The 20,533-nt window shown below is 56.2% G+C and overlaps 1 protein-coding gene across 1 annotated transcript; it reads right to left on the reverse strand.

The window, feature by feature from the left end:
• Nucleotides 1-1,155: 1,155 nt before the first annotated feature.
• On the reverse strand, nucleotides 1,156-14,835 carry PLBD2 (phospholipase B domain containing 2). Its single transcript, XM_075533865.1, has 12 exons — nucleotides 14,497-14,835; nucleotides 10,007-10,100; nucleotides 8,911-9,069; nucleotides 7,164-7,264; nucleotides 6,741-6,955; nucleotides 5,770-5,867; nucleotides 4,223-4,383; nucleotides 3,406-3,501; nucleotides 3,185-3,256; nucleotides 2,498-2,650; nucleotides 1,979-2,141; nucleotides 1,156-1,869 (listed from the first exon to the last, which is right to left on the reverse strand). Exons 1-12 carry the CDS (start codon nucleotides 14,784-14,786, stop codon nucleotides 1,702-1,704), a joined length of 1,770 nt encoding a protein of 589 aa, XP_075389980.1. The 5' UTR covers nucleotides 14,787-14,835; the 3' UTR covers nucleotides 1,156-1,701.
• Between the last annotated feature and the right edge of the window lie 5,698 nt (nucleotides 14,836-20,533).

Genomic DNA, 20,533 nt, shown 5'->3' on the forward strand with positions numbered 1-20,533 from the left:
TCTGTTCCGATTAGCCTGGCCTCCTGCTGTCCCCACGCCCCAGCAAGCAGAGAGACCAGATCCTACTCGGACTAGCTGGCCCTTTCAAAGCGACCCCGGACGGGCACTGTGACTCTGGGCCTCCACTTCCCCATCTGTCAAACGCAGCGCCCAGGAGTGGGTGGGAAGATGCCATCATGGTGGACGGTGTGTGGTGGCCACAGTGCTGCTGGGGCCGGAGCCCCCAGACCTGAGGGGGAGGGACTCATTACCATTCAGTTCCCTCCACCCTGCCTGTTGCCTCATCTGAAACACACACCTGAAAGCCAAGGCCTCTCCCACCGACCAAAGCTGCTGAGCATCAGAGAGAGGCTAGGGGGAGCCGAGGACTGAGAGGTGGCCTTTGAAGACCACAGTCAGCCATCTGCAGGGGAGTGGGATTGAGAGGATGGACAGCGAGGCGGACACAGCGACCCTGTGGCATTCACAGGGCACCCAGCACTCGGGGCACTTGCTGGCTTTCTGCCAGCTTGACTGGGAGCATCTGCTTCACCAGGACAAGAACTTTTGCCCACAGCGGTAGCCCTAGTACCCTTTGCCTGAGCCCAGGATGCCCCAACCCACTGCCTTCGAGTCGACCCCGACTCAGAACGATCCCAGAGGACAGGTGGTTTCCATGGCCATCCATCTTTCTGGGAGCAGACAGCCTCGTCTTTCTCCCTCGGGGCGGCTGGAGGATTCGAACTGCTGTCCTTGCTGTCAGCTCAGTGTGTAACCCCTATGGAGGAAGGGCAGCACGGTTCACACTTCACACCACTGTCCCATTTTACAGATGAGGGAGCCTGAGGCCCTTAGCTACTGCGAGGTGGTGAGGGCAGGCTGGCCAGGTGTCTGATGGCAGAGCAAGTGTGCCTTCTCCTCTGAGGCCGGTCTGCAGTGGAACCAGCATGTGGCCCTGGGTGGGAAGAGCCTGCTTCAGGTTGGTCTGGACACAGGACGTCGTGGTGGTGACCACACGGAGCACACGGCAGGTGCTCCAGAAACACCTGGATGGATGGGTGGACAGACGGAGCAGGGGATAGACGGGGAGTGACTGTCAAGTGATCAGACAGACTGCTAGGCAGATGGATGGACCCAGAACGGGTGAGTGGGTGGCAGAGAACTCACACCAAGAAGCACAGGCAAGGCCCATGGCCCCTCCTTTAATGGTGGCAAGGGCTGCCAGGGGGCAGACGGGCTGAGGGCCAGGCGCAAACGGAAACTGTGGTTTACGGCTTCCAGTTTCTTTTTCTCGGAAGCAGTCCAGGAGAAATGGGGGAGGCAGGGGTCGCATCCCCAAAGAGCAGAGGGGCTGGGGCCTGGTGAGGAGGTTCAGGTCTATGGGCTGTGGCCACTCTCTGCAGCCAGCCAGGATGTAAAAGCCCATTGGCTCAGTGCCCCTCTCAGGTCCTGGAAGTTGGGGCCCCGGAGGTAGGAGCGAGCCAGGGAGAAGCAGAGGGCGATCGGAGACGTCCAGTGGAGAGTTGGGGGGGACCAGTCTTCGCCCAGCTCGGAGGACAAGGTGTCAGTTCTGGGCCCCTGGGGGCACGCCCACCCTGCAGGGAGGCCACCCTGAGGCAACAGTGAACTAAGCAGGCAACGTTGGTGCGCAGCAGGGAGGCAGGCCCTGAGGTGCAGCGGGCGGGCAGGGCAGCGACAGAAGGCAGCAGAGCGAGGCTGGGCTCAGTCCCACCCGATCTCCATGGGCGAGAACTTCCAGAGGTCAGGCTGGCCCATGTGCAGCAGGCTGCGGAAGGGCGACAAGCTCCACTGGAATGGAGGCAGCTGGTCCCACGTGGGGCCGCTTACCGCCCACAGGCGCAGGGCCTTGGCAAGGTCCGAGCTGGTCACCTGGGGGCCAGGGTGGAGAAGGCAGCTCAGCACCCATGTCCAGGTGGGCTCCTCCCCAGGCCCACCCTCCGTGCCCTGCCCTGCCCCACCCTGCCTGTGCGGGCCGCACCTTGGCGTCGATGCCCCCGTGGGAGCGCTGGCGCAGCGCCTGGAAGGGGTAGGAGCCGTTGGTGGGGTTGAGGTCTGAGCGAGCCGAGATGGCATTCTCAGCGTTGGGCTGGGGGCGGCATGCGCTGCATAGGGACAGCGGGTCGTGAAGAAAGTCGTTGTACCTGGAGGGGCCGTGGGCACATCGTTCGGTCACTCTGGGCTGGGGGAGGCCTGCTGCCCCACCACAGGCTTGTGCTCCCTGTCTCCCTTTCCCGGCACCCCACCCCCCACCCCCAGTGTTGTCACCAACAGGCCCTTCCACATCACACAGGTCTCTGTCCTGGCCAACTCCCTCCTTGGGGACCACAGAGTTCCTGGGCGCCCATCTGTCCTGCCCAGAGTAAGCACTCAGTGGGCTACTGCCCACCCTCCTGCTGTCCTGGCGACTAAACCAGGGGTGTCAGCTCCAGGGCCCTGAAGGTGCAGAAGGCCACAAGAGAGCCCCTGACTCCTGGCTCGGTGTCCCCTCTGCTCTCACCGAATGAGCCGCATCATGGACTCCATATCGTGCACCTGGGACTGGTTCCGCCGGAAGATCTGGGCCCTCGGACTCTCGTTGTAGGAGAACCAGTCCCCGTAGCGGGTCACCAGCGCCTGTAGCCCACTGGCATTGAAGACGGCCTCAAAGGACCTGCTAGGGACAAGCCTGGTCATCCAGGAAGCCCATGGCCACAGCCAGCCGGGCCAGAGCATCATCTCAGGATGCTCGTCTGAGTCACCGCAGTTGAGATACCAAGGCCTTTTGTTTGGTCTCAGCGGGGTGGGAGGGTGTCAGGGTGCCTGCTCTGGTTCTGGGGGCCAACAGAAACGGCTTCATCCCTGGCCATCGGGAGAGGGGCGACCTCGCCTGACCTCAGTTTGCTCATCTGTGAAATGGGGCCGTCAGCATAGCTGCTGGGCAGGGTGGTGGCTGAAATGTAGGGTTCCAATGGGGTCACACTGTCAGCTAAGAGGCGTGGCTAGAGGACCAGGGCAGAGTCAGCAGCTGGGCCGGACCACGCCTCCACAACCCATAGGGGCAGGAAGCAGGTGGGACACACAGCTGTACTCCCAGACCTTTCCCGGTGGAGAGGGGGTGGGGAGGGGAACGTCGCTCTGCCCAGCACGGTGAGCCAAGCATGGGCCAGGCAGGGGTGGGAAGGAGGGGGAGTTGGGGGCCACGTACGGCAGGTTGTAGCTGGCCCAGTAGGTCTTCTTGTAGAGTTCCGTGGTCTTGTCGGCCACCACCACCATGCCCCTGGGACAAGAAGTGAGGTGGGCTGAGAAGGGCTTCCTGCGGGCCCTGGCCTGCTCAAGGACCCCCGGTGGCTCCCCACTGCCTACGTGGGGTTGCCGCCCCTCCCTACATTCCCACGGCTCTGCCCTCCACCTGCCTTGGGGACTCACGGGATCTGCTCCAGGATGGTGAGTACTCTGCTCCCTGGGCTGGACTCGCCGGGGACAAATGCCTTGTAGTCCACGATCATCCACTGGTTGTTGTACCTGCCGCGCCCCAGGAGAAAGGGCTTGAAGGAGCCGGGACCCATGGGCCAGCCTCCCCTGGCCCAAGGCCCACACAGCCCGGGCTCATGGGGCAGGGGGCACCAGGGTCATCCTGAACCCTGCTCCCATCATGCAGCTCACCTGCTTCAGAATATTCTGTGGTTACTAGTGCTTATCAGAGCACAGACCAGTTCCCCCACCTGGTGGACTCTAGTCCACCACTACCCGGTCCAACCTCTCTGGTCCCCAGCCCCCTCCCCCGAGCACCCAGGTCCTCCAGCTACACATTCCCCTCTTGCCTCCCCTCCACCCGGCCTCTCCTGGGGCTAAGCGCCGAGAGAGGAGGGCAAACTCTTTCCTCCCCAGAAATAAAACAAGGGAGGGGGCTCTTGGCTACTGCCTAAAGAATCCGAGAGCAGCGCCTGCAGAAGCGTAGGGGCCCTGGTCCCACACCCGACCCCCAGGGTCTGCGAGTTAAAGGGCAAGTGAGCGCAAGTTTCTTCAGGAGCCCCGGCAGGGAGCCGGCAGAGCACACTAAACTGGAAGACCCAGGGCTCGAACCAGCCAGCTGCTGCTCCTCCAGGGAGGGAGGTGATGGGGCAGGGGGTTCCCCTCTGCCCTCTCAGACTGCTGTGAGTGGGGACAGACTCGGGGGCAGTGGGGCTGGCTTGGGGAAATGCCGTCCATTCCCTGGGCTGGGGGGCAGGGGGGGCCCACTCACGTGCCGCTGTTGAACTTCTTGAAGACATCGGCCCACGTGGCCCCGTCGAAGGCCAGGCGGTTGGCCACTACACTGCGTAGCCACTCGAGCACGCTGCCCTCGGGCCGCACGTACTTCCACAGTGCCGGGTTGCTGTTGCCGATGGTGGTCTCCAGTGTCACCTGCAGGGGGCGGAGGAGACGGGGCCACTGAGGGGCCACTGCCACCAAGGGGCAGGGCCTAAGGTACCTCTGAGGAGTCTGGGGGGCAGGAGGGTTCTCAATACTGCGAGGATATGATGCCCTTCACAGACAGTGGGCCAACGCCCCTCAACCTGCTTGGAAACTACTGGTCCGTGTCACAGCTCCGCGACATCACCGGCGAAGGACGCAGGTAGGGCCGGGTGATGCCCGGAAGCAGAGCTCCAGGCCTTTCTTCCTACCCCCTCTTCGTCTGGACATGCCACAGAGACCTTACTCAGCACCGCAGCAAGACACATGCTGGCCGGGCATCTCGCAGGCCCAGCCCAGCCATGGGCAGAGAAGGGCAGAGTCCTACCCTCCCCACCCCGCAGTCCTGCAGTCACACCCACCCTCACTGCCATCGGGTTGGTCCTGACTCAGTGACTCTACAGGACAGAGAAGACCCGCCCCTGGGAGTGCCCACGAGACTGTCAGTCTCTGTGGGAGCACATGGCCTCATCCTTCTCCCGCAGAGTGCCTGGTGGGGTCACCTGTTGGCCCTGCAGTCAGCAACCCCACGTGGAACCCACTAACCCCAAAACTCCCCTTTGCACACCAAGAGGGGAGAAACATAAGAGAAAAGAAAGGGGAGGGGGTGGGCTGAGGCAGCACAGAAGCAGCCCCTGCCTAGAGGGTCTGTCTTCAAGCCGTGTGCTCCCCCTGCAGTTGTTGCCCTGGTGATGGTGGGGCTCATGGCCGGGTGCTGGGGGAAGCTTTCTAAGGGAAGAAAGAAGAGCGACACACGGTACACAGTATTGATGCCGACTCCAGAGCAAGTGAGGGCTGCATGGAAAGGGAGAGGGGGCAGTGCATCTTCAATTCAGCGACATGATGGGGCATCCGCTGCCGGAGCCGCCAAGGCCGTGGGCATTCGTTCCACAAGGTCCCCAGGACCAGCTATTCCTGAGGGGCTGGGTCACAGTGTAGAGTTCCAGGCTGGCCCATAGGTTTTGGGGGAGGGCCTTTGAAGAGACTGAAGAGCAACCTAGTGACAGTGAGATCTGCACGGGGCTGCTCACAGTCAGGTCAGCGGTTCAAAGCCACCAGCCGCTCCTCAAGAGAAAGGTGAGACGGCCCACCTCGTAAAGCTTTATGGTCTCAGAGACCCCGAGAAGGGCAGCCCTGCATCAGAAGCGACTCGCTGGGAGTGGGTCTGGGTTTCCTGTTGCAGAGACTGAGACTGGGAATCCAAATTGCAAGCTCCCAGCACCCCTCAGAAGGACTAGTTTAGCTGGGTATGAGAGGGCGGGAGGGGTGGTTGAGCCCTGCCCGAGGCTGTCGCTCAGTCCCTGCTGGCCACCAAGGGGAGGGCGGTGGCTGACTCACCAGCCTGCTGCTCAGAATGTAGAAGTCGTCACAGGAGAAGAGGGTGCCAGGGTAGGAAGAAAAGACCAGCTTGTTGCCTGGAATCAGCAGGGAGTCGTCTGTGGAGGGTGGGCGGACAGGGGAGGTTGGTCAGTCACCATCCCCCTCTGTGGTAGTCATATAATCTGTTGTCAGTTTGAGAGGATTACGAGTGTATGGGGTGGAGTCTAGCCTGTCAATCAGATCACAGCCAATGAGGCCTCTGGGAATTCATGTCTTCCTTCCTGGAGGCGGGAGACACACACTCTCCCCTCCACTCACTCCCCGAGAGATGCTCTACTGACAGGACACATGGAGCTAAACTAATAGACCCCATGCCCTGGGAACTGGAGGAGTCACGTGGAGACCCCTGCCAGCGCTGAGATGCTTACACCGCCACTGGATCCACAAGACTTCCCACCCACTGGCCTGTGATGCTCCTGCATTTGGCGTCATTGCATGTGTTTTGTGAGTCTGAAGAGGAATTTATAGATTGGTATCGGGCATATGGGCTAATAATATAAGACTTACAGACTTGATCTGGGCTGGGATGTATTCTCAATATTCGATTGCTCTTACACATAAAGCTCTTTCTTATACACTTATAGGAGTGTCTATGATTTTGTTTCTCTAGTCAACCCAGACTCAGACACCCTCCCCACCCAGCAAGCCCACCCTGCCCGTTACTACGCCAGGCCACCTCATTCACTCTCACTGCCTGCCAGCGAGTCTAGTCCCACTAACAGTGAACCTACGGGACAGGGTAGAACTGCCCCTGGGGGCTTCCGAGACTCCAGCCCTTAACAGGCACAGAGAGCCTCCTCTTTCTCCCGTGCAGTGGGCAGTGGGTTCAAACTGCTGACCTTGCAACCAGCAGTCCGGCTTAACCCGACACCACCAGGGCCCCTCTAGGACGGAGAGTGGTCTTGACCCAGGCCCGTGGGCCCACCTACCTTGGGGACCCTCGTGGAACTGGAAGGAGTACTTCTTGACGATGCGCAGCATGTGCTGGTAAGAGTTCCAGGTGTTGTGGGCCACCAGGAGGTCGCGCTGGCCTGGCAGCAGCTTGATGAGGGCAGAGCATGAACCTGAGCCCATGGACCGCTTGGTCTTGGTCTTATTCAGGGCGGGCTCCAGGTCTTCCAGGTCCCCTGAGAGCTGCAACAGGCTGGAGAGGGTCAGGGCAGTGCAGGGTTACGGCAACTGGTGCACCCGTGTCAGCGAGGAGGGAGCTGAGGCGCAGGGCTGCCCCGACCTGTATGGGGCCACGTGGCCAGGAAGTGGTGGAGCAGGTACCGGAGCCCAGGTATGTTGGTATGGGTAGCCCTTCTCCTCCCCCCATCCACTCGGGGGGTGGAGGTGGGGAGGGTACTTACAGGAATCCTAAGGGTTTGATGGTGAATCTCCCAGTTGGGAAGGTCACGTGGCCTCCGTAGCTGTCCTCCAGACCCTTCAACTGCAGGAGGGCCAGCCGGACCTGCAGGGCAGGGGGCACAGGGAGAACAGGGATTTTCTCCCGGGCTCACACGCTCTCCTATAACAGAAGGGGCTCAGGGCCCGGGGCCCAGGTTGAGGAGAGGCCTAGGTCCACCTGCCAGGCTCAGCCAGCTCTGACCTCTCTCTCTCGCTGTCAAGCTCTGCCTTCTGTGTGTTAACTCTAGCCCTGGCAACCCGAGATGATCCCCACTTCAGCGCCCAGCTCCAAAGCCACCTCCTCCAGGAAGCCTCCGGTTACCCCTGGCCCACTGCTGAGGGCTCCCTGTATGCATGCCGTTACTGGCTCCACTGCTGCCGGGGGTTGGGGGGGCACCTGTCTCACATGGCTGGTCCCTCCCTTTCATCACTGTTCTGGTTCAGACGCCTAGAGCTGTGGGGCATCATCACCACACCCCCCGCGGGGCCTTAGTCTGTGCCAGACGCACACCAGGCACTCAGAAAACACTGACTTGCAGGATAGATGGATGGGTGGGAGGCCGGGAGTATGGATGGGTGGGGGGATTGAAGGAAGCAAAGAGGGAGGGATAAATGGACAGGTGGGTAGACAGATGGACATGGAGAGGAATGGATAAACACTTGGTTAGAAAGACAGACAGATGGACAGATAGACCAGAGAACAAACTGATAGATGAATGAATGGGTGACTAGGTGGATAGATGAAATGTGAACAGAGGGGTAGATGGATGGATGAGCAGATGGGTGAACAAATGGGGAGAAGGGTGAATGAGCAGATGGGTAGATGGACAAATGGATCCACGGACAAATGGCTGGATGGACAGGAGGACAGATAGATGGAGGGGTAGCTGCTAAGTTCAACAGAAAGGACATGGTGAGGAGCGGTGAGGAGCGATGGGCTACGTGGCTGGAAGGGAAGCAGACGGACAGATATCGGTCAGGCGCATGGAGGGCAGAGAAGAAACAAGATGGGCCCCTGAGTCTTCAACAAACACCCTCAGGCAGCTGCCAGGGGCTGAGCACTGGGGCAATGAGTGGGAAAGCCCGTTCTTGTAAGAATGTGGGTGGGCGGGCAGGTGGGGCAGCACAGCAGGTACAAGGGAATGATCCAGGCTAAGTGGAGGGGCCAATGGGCCCCAAGGCCATTTTAAGAGTCTCATGCTATACCTACTGATCTAGCCGGGCGACCTTCCAAGGCCATTTTAAAGAGTCAACCTGTCCCATGTACTTCATACTCAAACTCTTGCAGTTTTGTGAGGAGCTCACGAGTAATTGACTCTGTGCGTAACTTTTGATGTCCCAAGGGCCACACACCCTGCCCGGGACTTCTCAGCCAAGGAGAAGAGGCCAGAATCCATTGTGCTGCAATCCTCTGCCCCGCCTGGCTCATGCCCATCTCCTCCGTCCCTTCTTCCTCCATGCTAGGTGCCATCCACCTGGCAGGTGTTGAGTGGGCGCCCTTGGGTAATGGGTAAAAGGATGGACTCTGTCGCTTTGGTTCCTCTGTGACAGCAGGGAGCCCGGAGGACCAGGTGGAGAGGGGACAGGTGGCCATGTGGCAGGTTGGCCAAGAGGAGGGATGGATGAGATGAAAGAGGCTGAGGCTGGCGGGAGGACCAGAGGCTGTGGGGCGGCAGACCCACCCTCCTCTCCTGTGCTGGGCATGCCCACCTGGTGCCAGTAAGTGGAGTCCTTGTTCCTCTCCATCTCCTTCTGCATCCACTCAAGGTTGGTCTCCAGGAAGCTCTTGAGCTTCTCACAGTAGCCAGCTTCGTACTCAAAGGGGCCACAGTAATTCACAACCGTGTTCATCCAGTGCATGTAGATAAGCTGAGGGTGGGGGTGGGGGGAGGCAAAGTGGGCGGAGTCCGGCCTGTAGGGCTGCCCCCCTACCCTGGGAGGGGCTGGTTCCTGCCGGCTGCCACTCAGGCTTAGAGCCATAACACCCTGCCCCGGAAGTATTTTGAGTTCCGCGTCTACACCGCATGCTGCCTCCTCCAAGACCAGGAGCCCCACTGGCTACACATGCTGGCAGTCAGCTGTCGGAGCACCTACCACATGCCGGGAGCCATTCCCACACTGAGGACAAGCAGCAGGAGGCCAAGAGAGCAAATCTCTCTCCTGACCAGATTTGGACACTGTATCCAGTTCCAACCAGGCCTCAAGAGGCCTCCGACTCGGGCCTGCCCTGCCCTGTGGCCAGGGGCTTGCCTGCCAGGGAATGGCCAAGTCGCCCCAGCCACATGAAAGAGGCCACCCCAGCTCGGCAGGCCAGCCAGCCCACCCTGGCCGGCCACAGAACACCAATGGGCCCAGCCAAGGTCAGCTACGCCTCGCCTGAACCCACAAAACTACACACCCAAGGGTGGTCCCTACAGCATACACCCTTCCTGGGAGCAGACTCCCAACCTATTGGGAACTCTGCCCCGGAAGTGCTATGACCCAGGCAGGGAGTGAAGCTGAGCTTGAGGGGGCAGGGCTTTGCGAATTCCCTGCCAATGAGCTCGCGGGCAAAGCCACCCCTAGGGAAAGAGTCATTTTGTCATGACATGTCCTACTTTAAAATATGTGACGCCTTTTCACCTAGAGCAGATTTTTTAAAAAGAAAGGAAGAATGCATGTGGGCCTTTTCTTCCTGACGAGGTGGAGAGTCCAGGGATCAGGACCGGTTCACACATACCCTGAGACCCTGTCCCCCACCCCCAAGCATCCTGGAAACCCACCAGGGGCAGGGAGTTTGAGGCGTGGGTCGCCGTGGGGGTCTCACCTCCTCTGACACGCTGGCCTCCACCATGCCTGCCGCGTAGGCCTGCAGGCTGTCATTGAAGTGGCCACTTGTGCCCAACTCCAGCAAGGCCCACCTGGGGGATGGGGAGGGGGGTGGACATTGAGTCAGGTGCAGGGGCACCTACAAAGCCGGCCCTCAGGCTGGCCTCCAGTTTAGACCATGACGGACAACGCGGCCTTTATGGGCAGCTGCTCGCCTGCACGTCGGTCAGGTGAAATCCCTAAAAACAACTGTTGTGTTAAAACCAAACACAATGCGGGCTGGACCAGAGCATGTACATAGGTATAGGCAAGGGATAAAGCTCACGACACACGGAATCCAGGAGCAGGAATGCGAATAGCGAGACCAAATGGGTCGGGGGAAGATGGGGAGAGGTGGGGAGGAAGTGGGTACGGATCGCAATGAATGGCACATAACCACACACCCCTATCCAGGGGGAAGGACAACAGAAACCAGAGGGGGAAGGGAGACAGTTGTCGGTGTGAGATCTGAAAATAGTAACAATCTATAATCTACCAAGGGGCCTTGGGGGGAGGGGGAGGGAGAGGAGAAAAAAGGGGGGAAAAAGAACTGATCCCAAGGGCTCAATAGAAAGCAAATGTCTAGAAAAGAATGATGGCAACATATGTACTAATATATCTGATACAATTGACGCATGGATTGTAACAAGAGTTGTGAGAGCCCCCAATAAAATGATCTAAACAAACAAATAAACCCAAACCCAACCAACTACTGTCGGTCAATGCCAACAGGGCAGAGACAAACTGGCCTGTGGGTTTCCAAGGTTGTCTGTCATCATGGAAACAAGCCAGCCCTTGGTCTTCCTCGAGACAGCAGGTGGGTTTGAACCGCCGACTTTGCCACTGACAGCCCAGCACTCAGCCCACTGAGCCACCCTGCTGGTTTCCTTTGGGCCAGTCCAACCCCCTCCACAAAGGGATACTGATCTCTAAGGGGGGGTAGCTTTAAAAGGGGCCTGAAAAAATGCCATGCGTGTTGCCACACACTTTTTGAAGCCCCCTCAGATTTTCCACCGCTAAAACAGAAAACTCAAAACAAAACAAAAATCCAAACTCACTGCCATCGAGTGGCTTCCAGCTCATAGCAACCCTACAGGGCAGGGGAGAACTGCCCCTGTGCGTGTCCGGAACGGTAAAGCCCCGCTTTCCTCCCGTGGATGGTGATTTTGAACTGCTGACTGTGAGGACAGCAGCCCCATGAGCGTCCACTATTCCACCAGGGCTCCCGTAGTCTATGGTGGGAGAGGGATAATTAATTCCCCACTCTTTGCTCAGATACTCATGCAACCAGCATTTACGAACGTTTTGCCATTGAGTTGCCACCAGCTCATCGTGACCCTGCAAGGCAGGGGAAACTGCCCCCGGGGACCTCTGGGACTTGAATTCTTTACAGGAGTAGAAAGCCTCATCTTTCTCCCACAGAGCAGAGGGTGGTTTTGAACGGTTGACCTTACGGCTACGAGGGGGGTCCTTCACACTCCTACAAGGCAGGCAGTTTTGGGGGCCTCATTGCATAACGGCTGTGGATGGCGGCACAGTCAGTGCCCCCCCACCGCCCTCTGCTCCACCTTCTGCTCTGTGCCTCGCCTCTGCGGTTCCTCCATCAACGGCCAAGTGTCCTTCCCTGCCCTCAGACATGGCTTCAGGATGGGGGCAAATGGAAAGGAAGCCTGGTGGCACAGTGGTGAAAGCACTCATTGACTAAACCAGAGGTTGACTGCTGGACCCCCCAGCTGCACCCTGGAAGAATGGCAGTCAGCTTCCGTAAGGGACCACGGTCCTGGCAACCCCCCCGGGGCCATTCTACTGTGCCCCACAGGCCGCTGTGAACCAGAATTAACTAGGCAGTGGGGCTGGACAATGGCAACGTGGGTAGAGGTGACAGCGTGCTCGCTCTAAGATTAGCCTTTGAGAGGCCCAGTATTGCTACGTGCTAACTCTCGCTAACTCCCAAGACCAAACCATGTGGCTGATGACTGGTCGTTGGGAACCTACACAGAGCGACACAGTGGAACTGCCCCTGTGGGTTTCCGAGATGGTTAACTCTTTACGCAAGCAGACAGCCTCATCTTTCTCCCTTGGAGTGGCCGGTGGTTTCAAACTGCTGACTTTGTGGCCAGCAGCCCAACACGTAGCCCGCTACGCTGCCAGGGCTCTGCAGGTCCTGACAATATGAGCCGTATCTGCCACGGGCTACGTCCCGAGACCGGAGCCTGACATAGGACTACCCCACAAATGCACCAGGATCCAGGAGTGTGTTTGCTGGCTGGGTGGGCTTGGGGTGGCTTATCACAGCACTGCTTACCTGAAGCTAGCTGACACACATGCTGACGGTCACCATGCAAAGCCTGTCCTACCCAAAAGACTGGTGTGCTGGGTGCAGGGTCCTTAGCTGGGTTTTCTGTGAACTCCGGCAGAGGCCGTAAGCCCATCTGTGTCTCTAGATTATGCCTAAGAAACTCCAAAGCAGCTTAGTTCTATACACTAACACTCACTGCCCTCAGGCGATGGGGCTGCCATGAGGTGAACTGATGTGTTGGCAACAGATCTAGCCTGGTTGCCACTGGATGGTGCCTTACTTCTCACAGGGGTGGTGCCATCAAGCCCGGGAAGGAAGAAAATGTACAGTCAGTGGGTTTGGCCTCCCAAGAGCAAGGTCCGAACCAGGTTGCAGCAGAAGTGGTCAGAGCATTTCCACACCACAAGCATCAAGAGCGAATTAACCATGTTGGGCCACTGTGTTGGGGATGGGGATGGGAAAGGGAGCAGGGCACAGGTCGCAAATCAGACACAGTCCCGTGGAAAAAGGCAGGGTTATTGGTGGCGAGATGATTTTGCCTGATGCTCTCAGGGATGTCAGCCAAATTTGGGGAGGAAAATGGCCCTCAATTCCAAAGGAACAGGAGTCAAAACCTTCTCTCACAAAAAAAACATATGAGTGGTCCCCAGATGAAACTCATCGATCCCATAGGGCCCCAGTTTACCTGCCTGCAGACTAATGCTCCGGGTTTTACCCCCTACATCGTACTCCTGCATTCTGGGAAACTCAAGAGGGAAAGGGGCATATGAACCTTAAAGGAGGAAGTGTGAAATGTGCAGGAAAGATGGCAGAATGATGAGGGGAGAGGTAAATCCAGGCTTCAGTTGCCCCATCTGTAAAATGGGGGCGACAGATACCTGTTCCCGCCCCCCATTCTTCACTCACTCCACCCACATAGTAAACAAATAGTGATACTTTCTGAGATTCTGCTGAATTCCCATGGCTCCCAGCCCTACGTTCAGGAGAGAAAACAGGCTGAGAGGGGAAGTCATTTGCCCAGGGTCGGCCAGCAATGGACTCTGGCTGGGCTGGCCCTGACTGCCCAGCCAGCACTAGCAAGGAAATTCTCCATTTCCCAGCTTTCCATAACTGAGAATGAGGCAGCCCAACACCCCCACCCGATGCTGGCATCTCCTCTGTGCCACCCTCTTAAGTTGGCATCTTGGCAGAAGGCTGTCAGCTTTGAGCCAGTAGAAGGTGGGTCATCAGAGCCCCCAGCCAGCACGAGGGTCTCTGCTCCCATCCAAGACAGACCACACTGGGCTGCTTCTCCCTGGGAGTCTTCCAGAATTGCCCGGCCACTTCTTTGTCTGTTCTAAATCGCCCACCTCTCCCTCCTAACTACCGAACACCTGGAAGGGCCCCAAGGCACCAGAATGGGGGTGTCCCCAGAAACCTGGGTCTCTCCAATACTTAAAGGAAGTCATGTTTGCCAGCAAAACAGCTGAGGGCTGCTATGGGAGGTGACCACGGCGGTGGAAGGAGGCAGTGGGCACTGAGTCATGCCCGGGCTGGTGTTGGGGGGAGTCCAGCTTCCTAAGACACAGGGCCCTGCCGTCTTCCCTCTCCCCACTGACGGGTGTTCCACAAGCCTTCCTCTGCTCTGGGCCCCCAAAGCCAAGTTCCAGGAGAATGAAGGAATGACAAGCCGGAAAGCTCCCCTCGGACAAGAACTGAGGGTTCCCCACACCTAACTGCCACAGAGGGGACACAAGAGCCCAGACAGGCCAAGGAGTTCAGTGAGAACAGGGGAGTCTGTGAATTTATTTTAAGGCCCCTCTCCTGAGCCCAGCAGTTCTTCTTCCTGGCCCTGGAGAACTGTGGATACCACTTCAGGCCCAGGGGCTGGAGGCTGGCCTTCATGGGGTGCGGCTCTGAAGTTTGGGAAAGGGGACTGATCCAGACCGGTCACTGCAGGCGTCAAGGAGTTAGCCCCAATGAGGTGAGGGATGCTGCATTAGTCCCCCAAGCAGGGATCTGGTCCAGAAGAGGGTGTTGCTGCCTCTGGGGCAGAAAAGTGACCGGGAAAGAGGTTGGCCACCGCGATACCAGAACCGGCGGTGGGAGCTGAGCCAGCGCCCACGCACCCACTCCCGGTGGGCCCCGCGCAGGGTCAGGCCAACCCTTACCCAGTCTCGCGGATGGAGTTGGTGAGGTTGGCCCAAGCCACCGCTTCGGGGTGGCGGCCGTCCACCAGGCGCAGCTGCCCGGTCGCGGGGTCCAGGAGCACTGAGCGGCTGCTGGAGGCGGGCGGCACCCGCCCGTTAGGCCTCCAGCGGCCCCCCGCGGGCGAGATCGCGCCGGTGAGGCCGCTCAGGAACAGCCCGACCAGTAGGGCCAGCATCAGAGCCAGCGCCAGCGCCCGCGTCAGTGCCCGGGCCAGGCGGCCGCCCGGGGAGCCGTACTCGATGGCCACCATGACGGCGCGGAGCGGCGCGCCACAACACGGCTCACGTGACCGCACTCCGCCGTGCAGGGCGGGGAAAGGGGCGGGGCCCAGGCGCCGGGGCGGGGCGGGCGGGGAGTGGGCGTGGTCGACGGTTCTGGGGGCTGGCGCTGTTTAGAGATGGGCGGGGCTAACTGGAAGAAGGGTGGGGCCAGATGGGGGCGTGGCCTAAGTCAAGCCTTTCCGGAATGGGCGGGGCCCAAAGTGAGCCGCAGGGGGCGGACTTGATCTTAAAGAGCCCCACCCTCACAAGCGATTACATAGTTCAATCACTTTAAAAATAGTGGTAGAGCCATCACAACAACCAATTTTAGAACATTTTCTTCTACCTTGTACTCCTTTTTCTTTGGTTTTTTAAAAAAACATTTTATTAGTGACTCATACAACTCTTATCACAATCCATACATATATCAAGTGTATAAAGCACATCTGTACATTCTTTGCCCTCATCATTTTCAAAGCATTTGCTCTCCACTTAAGCCCTTTGCATCAGGTCCTCTTTTTTTTCCCCCTTCCTCCCCCTTGTACTCCTTGTTATCAGCAAGTTTTGAAATCAACGGAAAAGTTACAAAAATGGAAAACTAAATATCTATACACTTGTCATCAATATCTAGTATTTTGTCAGAGTTGATTAATCTCTCTATGTCTATATAGAAATATATGCTCACACACACAAGATGCTTAACAATATATATTACTTTTTGGGTTAAAATTAATGCATACACAGATTGATTCCAAACAAGTCATGTCGAAATAAGCTCCCTCAGTAAGGCCCTTTTCTCTATGGGAGAAAAATGAGGGTGTATAGTCTCAGAAATCCACAGGTTCAAGTACCCTGTCCTATAGGGTCCCTGTCAGTTAGAATTGACTTGATGGCAGTGAGTGGGTGGGTGGGGCGGGGGTCAGTAAGAGGAGCCCTTACCCACTGAAGGTTCTGAGTGGGCTACCCACTGAAGCTGCTGATCTCAAGGTCAGAGGTTTGAACCCAGCATTCTCTCCAAGGCACTCAACCCAAGGCCACCTAACTGGTGGTATTCATTAGAGACAAAACAGAAGAATATAAACCACAACAAAGTAGCCGGGAAACCCTTGGCTATAGGGGCTTGTGTGTCTCTTTAGACTGTTTTCCACACCTACACATAAGTGATGTGTGTAAGAAATAAAATGTGGGTTTGAATGTATATGTGGGTTTAAGTGCTTTTTTTAATTTTTAGTGTTTCATATTGTTTTAGTGCCACTGATTCACGGTGTTAAACGTCTTACCGAGCTGTGTGGGTGGTGGAGGGGTTATTTGTACATTACTGACCTAGTCCCCTATGATTGGGCACATACGTTGTTCCAGTGTTTGCCTAGCTGGGAGGTCCCTGTAGTAAGCATTGCTGTGCTCCAAACATTGCCTGACTATTCTCTCTCTCTCTCTCTCTCTCTCTCTCTCTTCCCCAACTCGTCTCTTAATTTACTCCAGAAAAATTTCAGGAGCAGCACGGGGACGCTCAAGGGGAGAATAGGATTTCAAGACTGGTAAAATTGGCATTTATCAATTTGGGACCAAATTGTCTTCCAGGAATTTTGAGACGCATCCCCAGAAAAACCACTGAGAAACTGTCCACAGGACGGGTACTAGCTAGCTGTGAGCTGGTCGTTAACTGCCGTCAGTGGCTGCCTTGTGAGGTGGTGAGCTCCCTGTCCCTGGGAGGGTTTAAGCTGTGTGATTATTTGCCCACAGCTGAGCCCTAGTGGTGCTAACCGAAGGGTCAAGGGTTCGAACCCACTAGCGACTCTGCAGGAGACAGATGTGGCCGTCTGCTTCCAATGTACAGATTTGGAATCTATGGCGGCTGCTCAATGCCATCCTATAGGGTCACTATGAGGAAGAATCGACTCGCCGGGCGATGGGAATAGATTTGGTTTGTCCGTGATCAAGGGGAGACTCTCACTGGTTGAAGGTGGGGCTCCAGGTCCTTTCCAAGTTTCAGAATCAGGTAGAGCCAGAGTTTTTAGCCTTTAGGCTAATAGTGAAAGCTACGCTATCCCTGCTCTTTCCTCTTTTAAGTTCTCCTTACCAGTGACTGCTTCTCTTCCTAACACCTTGTTTTGTCCCAGAGCTGCCGCCCACACCTTGAGCCTCCTGAACAGGCATGCTGAGTCACAGGCAGACCTGGCCTTCCGCTGTGAATGCAGTCAGGCTCCCCAACTGCGCTGGCAAAGGGGACTCCATTAGGGTGGCTCCGACCTCGCTGCCAACCCAATCTCTGTCACCTCCCAGGAGGGTGTGCCCCTCCGTCTCCCCAAGCCTGAGTTGTCCTCCTTTTCAAAATAGAGATCGCTGGATCCCTTACCCCATGAAGGAAGGGGCCGGGTCAAAGAGACAAGCACACTGTCAACTCTGTACAATGGATTTAGCACAGAACCAAACCAGGTGCGGTCAAGTCGATTCTGACTCTAGGCATCCCCGTGCCTACCAAGATGGAACCGTGCTCCACAGAGGGCTTTTATGGATGGACTTTTAGGAACTCATCCCCAGGCCTGTCTTTTGTGGGGCCTCTGGGGGAGGGGGGATTCTAACTTCAAACCTTTCAGTTAGCAACCGAGCCCATGATCTATTTGTGCCTAGGGATTCCTCTTCATTAAAGAAGTAGCCGTTCTGAGTTTTGTTTTGTTTTTAATTAAGACATCACTTTATTGGGGTCTCTTACAGCTCTTATCACAATCCATCCATCAATTGTATCAAGCATATTTGTACATGCTGCCATCATTCTTTTCTAGTACTTTCTATCGAGCCCTTAGTATCAGCTCCTCTTTTTTCCCTCCCTCCCCTCGTGACCCCTTGATAAATTATAAATTTTTGCTATTTTCATATCTTACACCGATCGCTGTCTCCCTTCCCCCACCGTTACGGGTTTTTATTGGCTTGGGGCTTGTTCATGAGATGCTGAGAGGACAGGTAAGCCTTCCTTCTAGTCACAGTAAAATATTAGAAGAAGAAAGATACTCTGGACAGGACCAGCTCCTGGACGATGCAGAATGTCACTGTTCACCTCCTGGGATTGGTGAATCCTTTGCATCTCTAACTTCTAAGTCCATCTGACCTCACTGGACCTCAAGTCGCCGAAGTATCCACCATTAAGAGTCCGGGGGTGCCGTGGTTAAGCACTTGGCTGCTAACAGAAAGGCTGTCAGTTTCCATCCATCTGGTGACCCCAAGGGAGAAAGGACCAGTGATGTGTCTTTGTAAAAAGTCTCACCTAGAAAGCCACTTGGGGGGCAGTTCTGCCCCTCACACAGGGGCTGCTCTAAGTCACAGTCGACCCAACCGCACCTAACTGCCGCTACCATCGAACCCGTGGAATAAGGCACGGCGGCAGACCTTGTGCTCCAAATGTAACCACATCGGGTCTTACCTCACGTACCCTGACGGGACTCTGACACACTTCCCATGGAGAGGCCAGTCTAGGTTCCTGCTCCTTGACTCTAGGCAGACCCGTAACTATGTCACGCAAGTGTCACTTCCTCATCCAGTCATCCAGGATCCCGTGGCATCCACTTGTTTCCTGAAACCCTTGCGCCTCTCAGGAGCACGCTACTGCCCTGAGGCTGCTGGGCTCAGAAATGAGCTCACGTGGCCTTAGCCCAGAGAACGGACCGGCAACTGTATGTAATGCCCAGGCAGCCCCCAGCTACCAATCGACTGCAACCACAGAGTCTAGTAAAAACCGCCCAGCTGAGCCCTTCCTCCGTTCTGGCCCCACAGAAACACTCATAGAGGCACACCTTATTTCCCATTCTTTCTTTCTGCACTTCACTTTACTGGACTTCACGGAAATGGTTTTAATTGGAGGGTTGTGGCAACCCTGCGCCAACCAAGTCTATCAGTGCCATTTTCCCAGTAGAATGTGCCTGCTTTGTGCTCACACGTTGGTCAGTCTCCCAAGACTGCAAGCTTCTGCGTAATGGTACTGCACACTTAATAGGCCAAGGACCGTGGAGGTATTTCCACCTGGGGAATGGAATAAAACCTGGAACCAACACCACTAACCTGCTGTGTAAATCTGCACTAAAAACAAACTAAAGCATTATTTAATTAAAAAAAAATAGGTTGCTCCCACAATACAAGATGACCTCTCCCAGCCCACAAATGGGTCCTACAGGGGTCACCATTCACCAGAGCGGTGTGAGCCAGAGGCTCCCATCCCTTAGGGCCCGGGGCCCTGTCTGTCTCACCCATCTGAGTCTAGTGATTGCTCTCCATGCTGGGTCATTTCTGGGTCCCCTCACAGACACACACACCCACCTGTCCACCCCCAGACCATGAGAACCAGAGAGGTAGAGATAGGAGCCCTCTCTCCAGCTGGCCTTTGCGGAAGAAGGGCTTGGGTACTAAACTCAGGCAAGCTGGATCCACCTTTCCAAGCTGCTGGAGAGCTGAGGGGCAGCTAGCCCTGCCCACAATTCCTTGGTGACTGGATCCGACTGGATCCGGGGAGTAGCTGGCTGAGCCCTGCTCTCAGAGGATCCCAGGTGGTGAGGGTCATGGACCCAGAAGTCACCATCAAACCCAAACCTAACTCACTGCCATCGAGTGGATGCCGACTCATAGTGACACCATAAGACAGGGCAGAACTGCCCCTGTGAGTTGCTAAGCTTGTAATTTTATCTTGTTTTTTAATAACAGTTTTATTGGCACAAAATTTACATACCATACAATTCAATGGTTCAATCATCTCATGGAGAATTGTACAATCATTGTCATATCAATTTTAGTACACCCCCGCCCATGGTTAAATCACCTTTAAAATGAGTTGTGCAGTCAGTCAGTTCCAGTGCTCCCTCCCCCCTTCATTTTTCATTCCTGAAATCCCCTTTCCCTCCCTGTCACCCACCCCCACCCCTGCGTCCCCTATCACCCCTCGTATCAGTTATTAGCACTATGCATCCACTCCTCCAGCGCATCACAAACTGGGGAACCCAACAGAAACAATAAAACACAACATCGAAATCAGGTGGTCAGGATAAAATCATAATATAAAGACCAAAATACAAATAATGAGTAAGAAAGAAAAGACCCCCATGGACATTAAAAAAGAAACAGGGAAGACATTTCTGTCATGGAACAAGGAAGAGACACTTACACCCAGAACCAGCCCAGGTCGGGTCGGTCAGGAGGTCTCCTGGCCCAGCATCTAGTTAGAGTCTGCATCTTCGAGATGACGGTGGTCTCCGCCTGAGAGTCAGGCTGTTCCAGACTCTTGCCTGTGGCTCGGGGGGATCTGCCAGCCGCTCCGTCTGACCAGATGCTCTGCAGATGGGTTTCAGGCTCCCACTTTCCTCCCTCCATCGCCGGCTACAAATTGGCTGTTTATCGTTTTAGCTGATACTTTCCCTTCGCCAGATTCAAATTGTGTAATTGTCACCTTTGGGGAACACAGGCTGGTTGGCTTCTGGGTGGACTTAGTTGACTCCTTGCTTGGATGACTGCTTGTTTGAAAACAAGCCTTTACAGCCCCCTGACACGTCCACTGGATAGCTGGGCACCACCTACTTTCTTCACTACACTTTGTTATAGCACCTAAACTATAACTCTTTACAGGACTAGAAAGCCCTGCCTTTCTTCCACAGTGCCTCTGGTGGTTTCGAACTGCCGATCTTTAGGCTAGCAGGCCAATGCATACCCGCTATGCCACCAGGGCTCCTAAGTCACCACACTGCAGTATTAATAATAA

Source organism: Tenrec ecaudatus, chromosome 16, assembly GCF_050624435.1.
Source record: "Tenrec ecaudatus isolate mTenEca1 chromosome 16, mTenEca1.hap1, whole genome shotgun sequence".
Classification (NCBI taxonomy): Eukaryota; Metazoa; Chordata; class Mammalia; order Afrosoricida; family Tenrecidae; genus Tenrec; species Tenrec ecaudatus.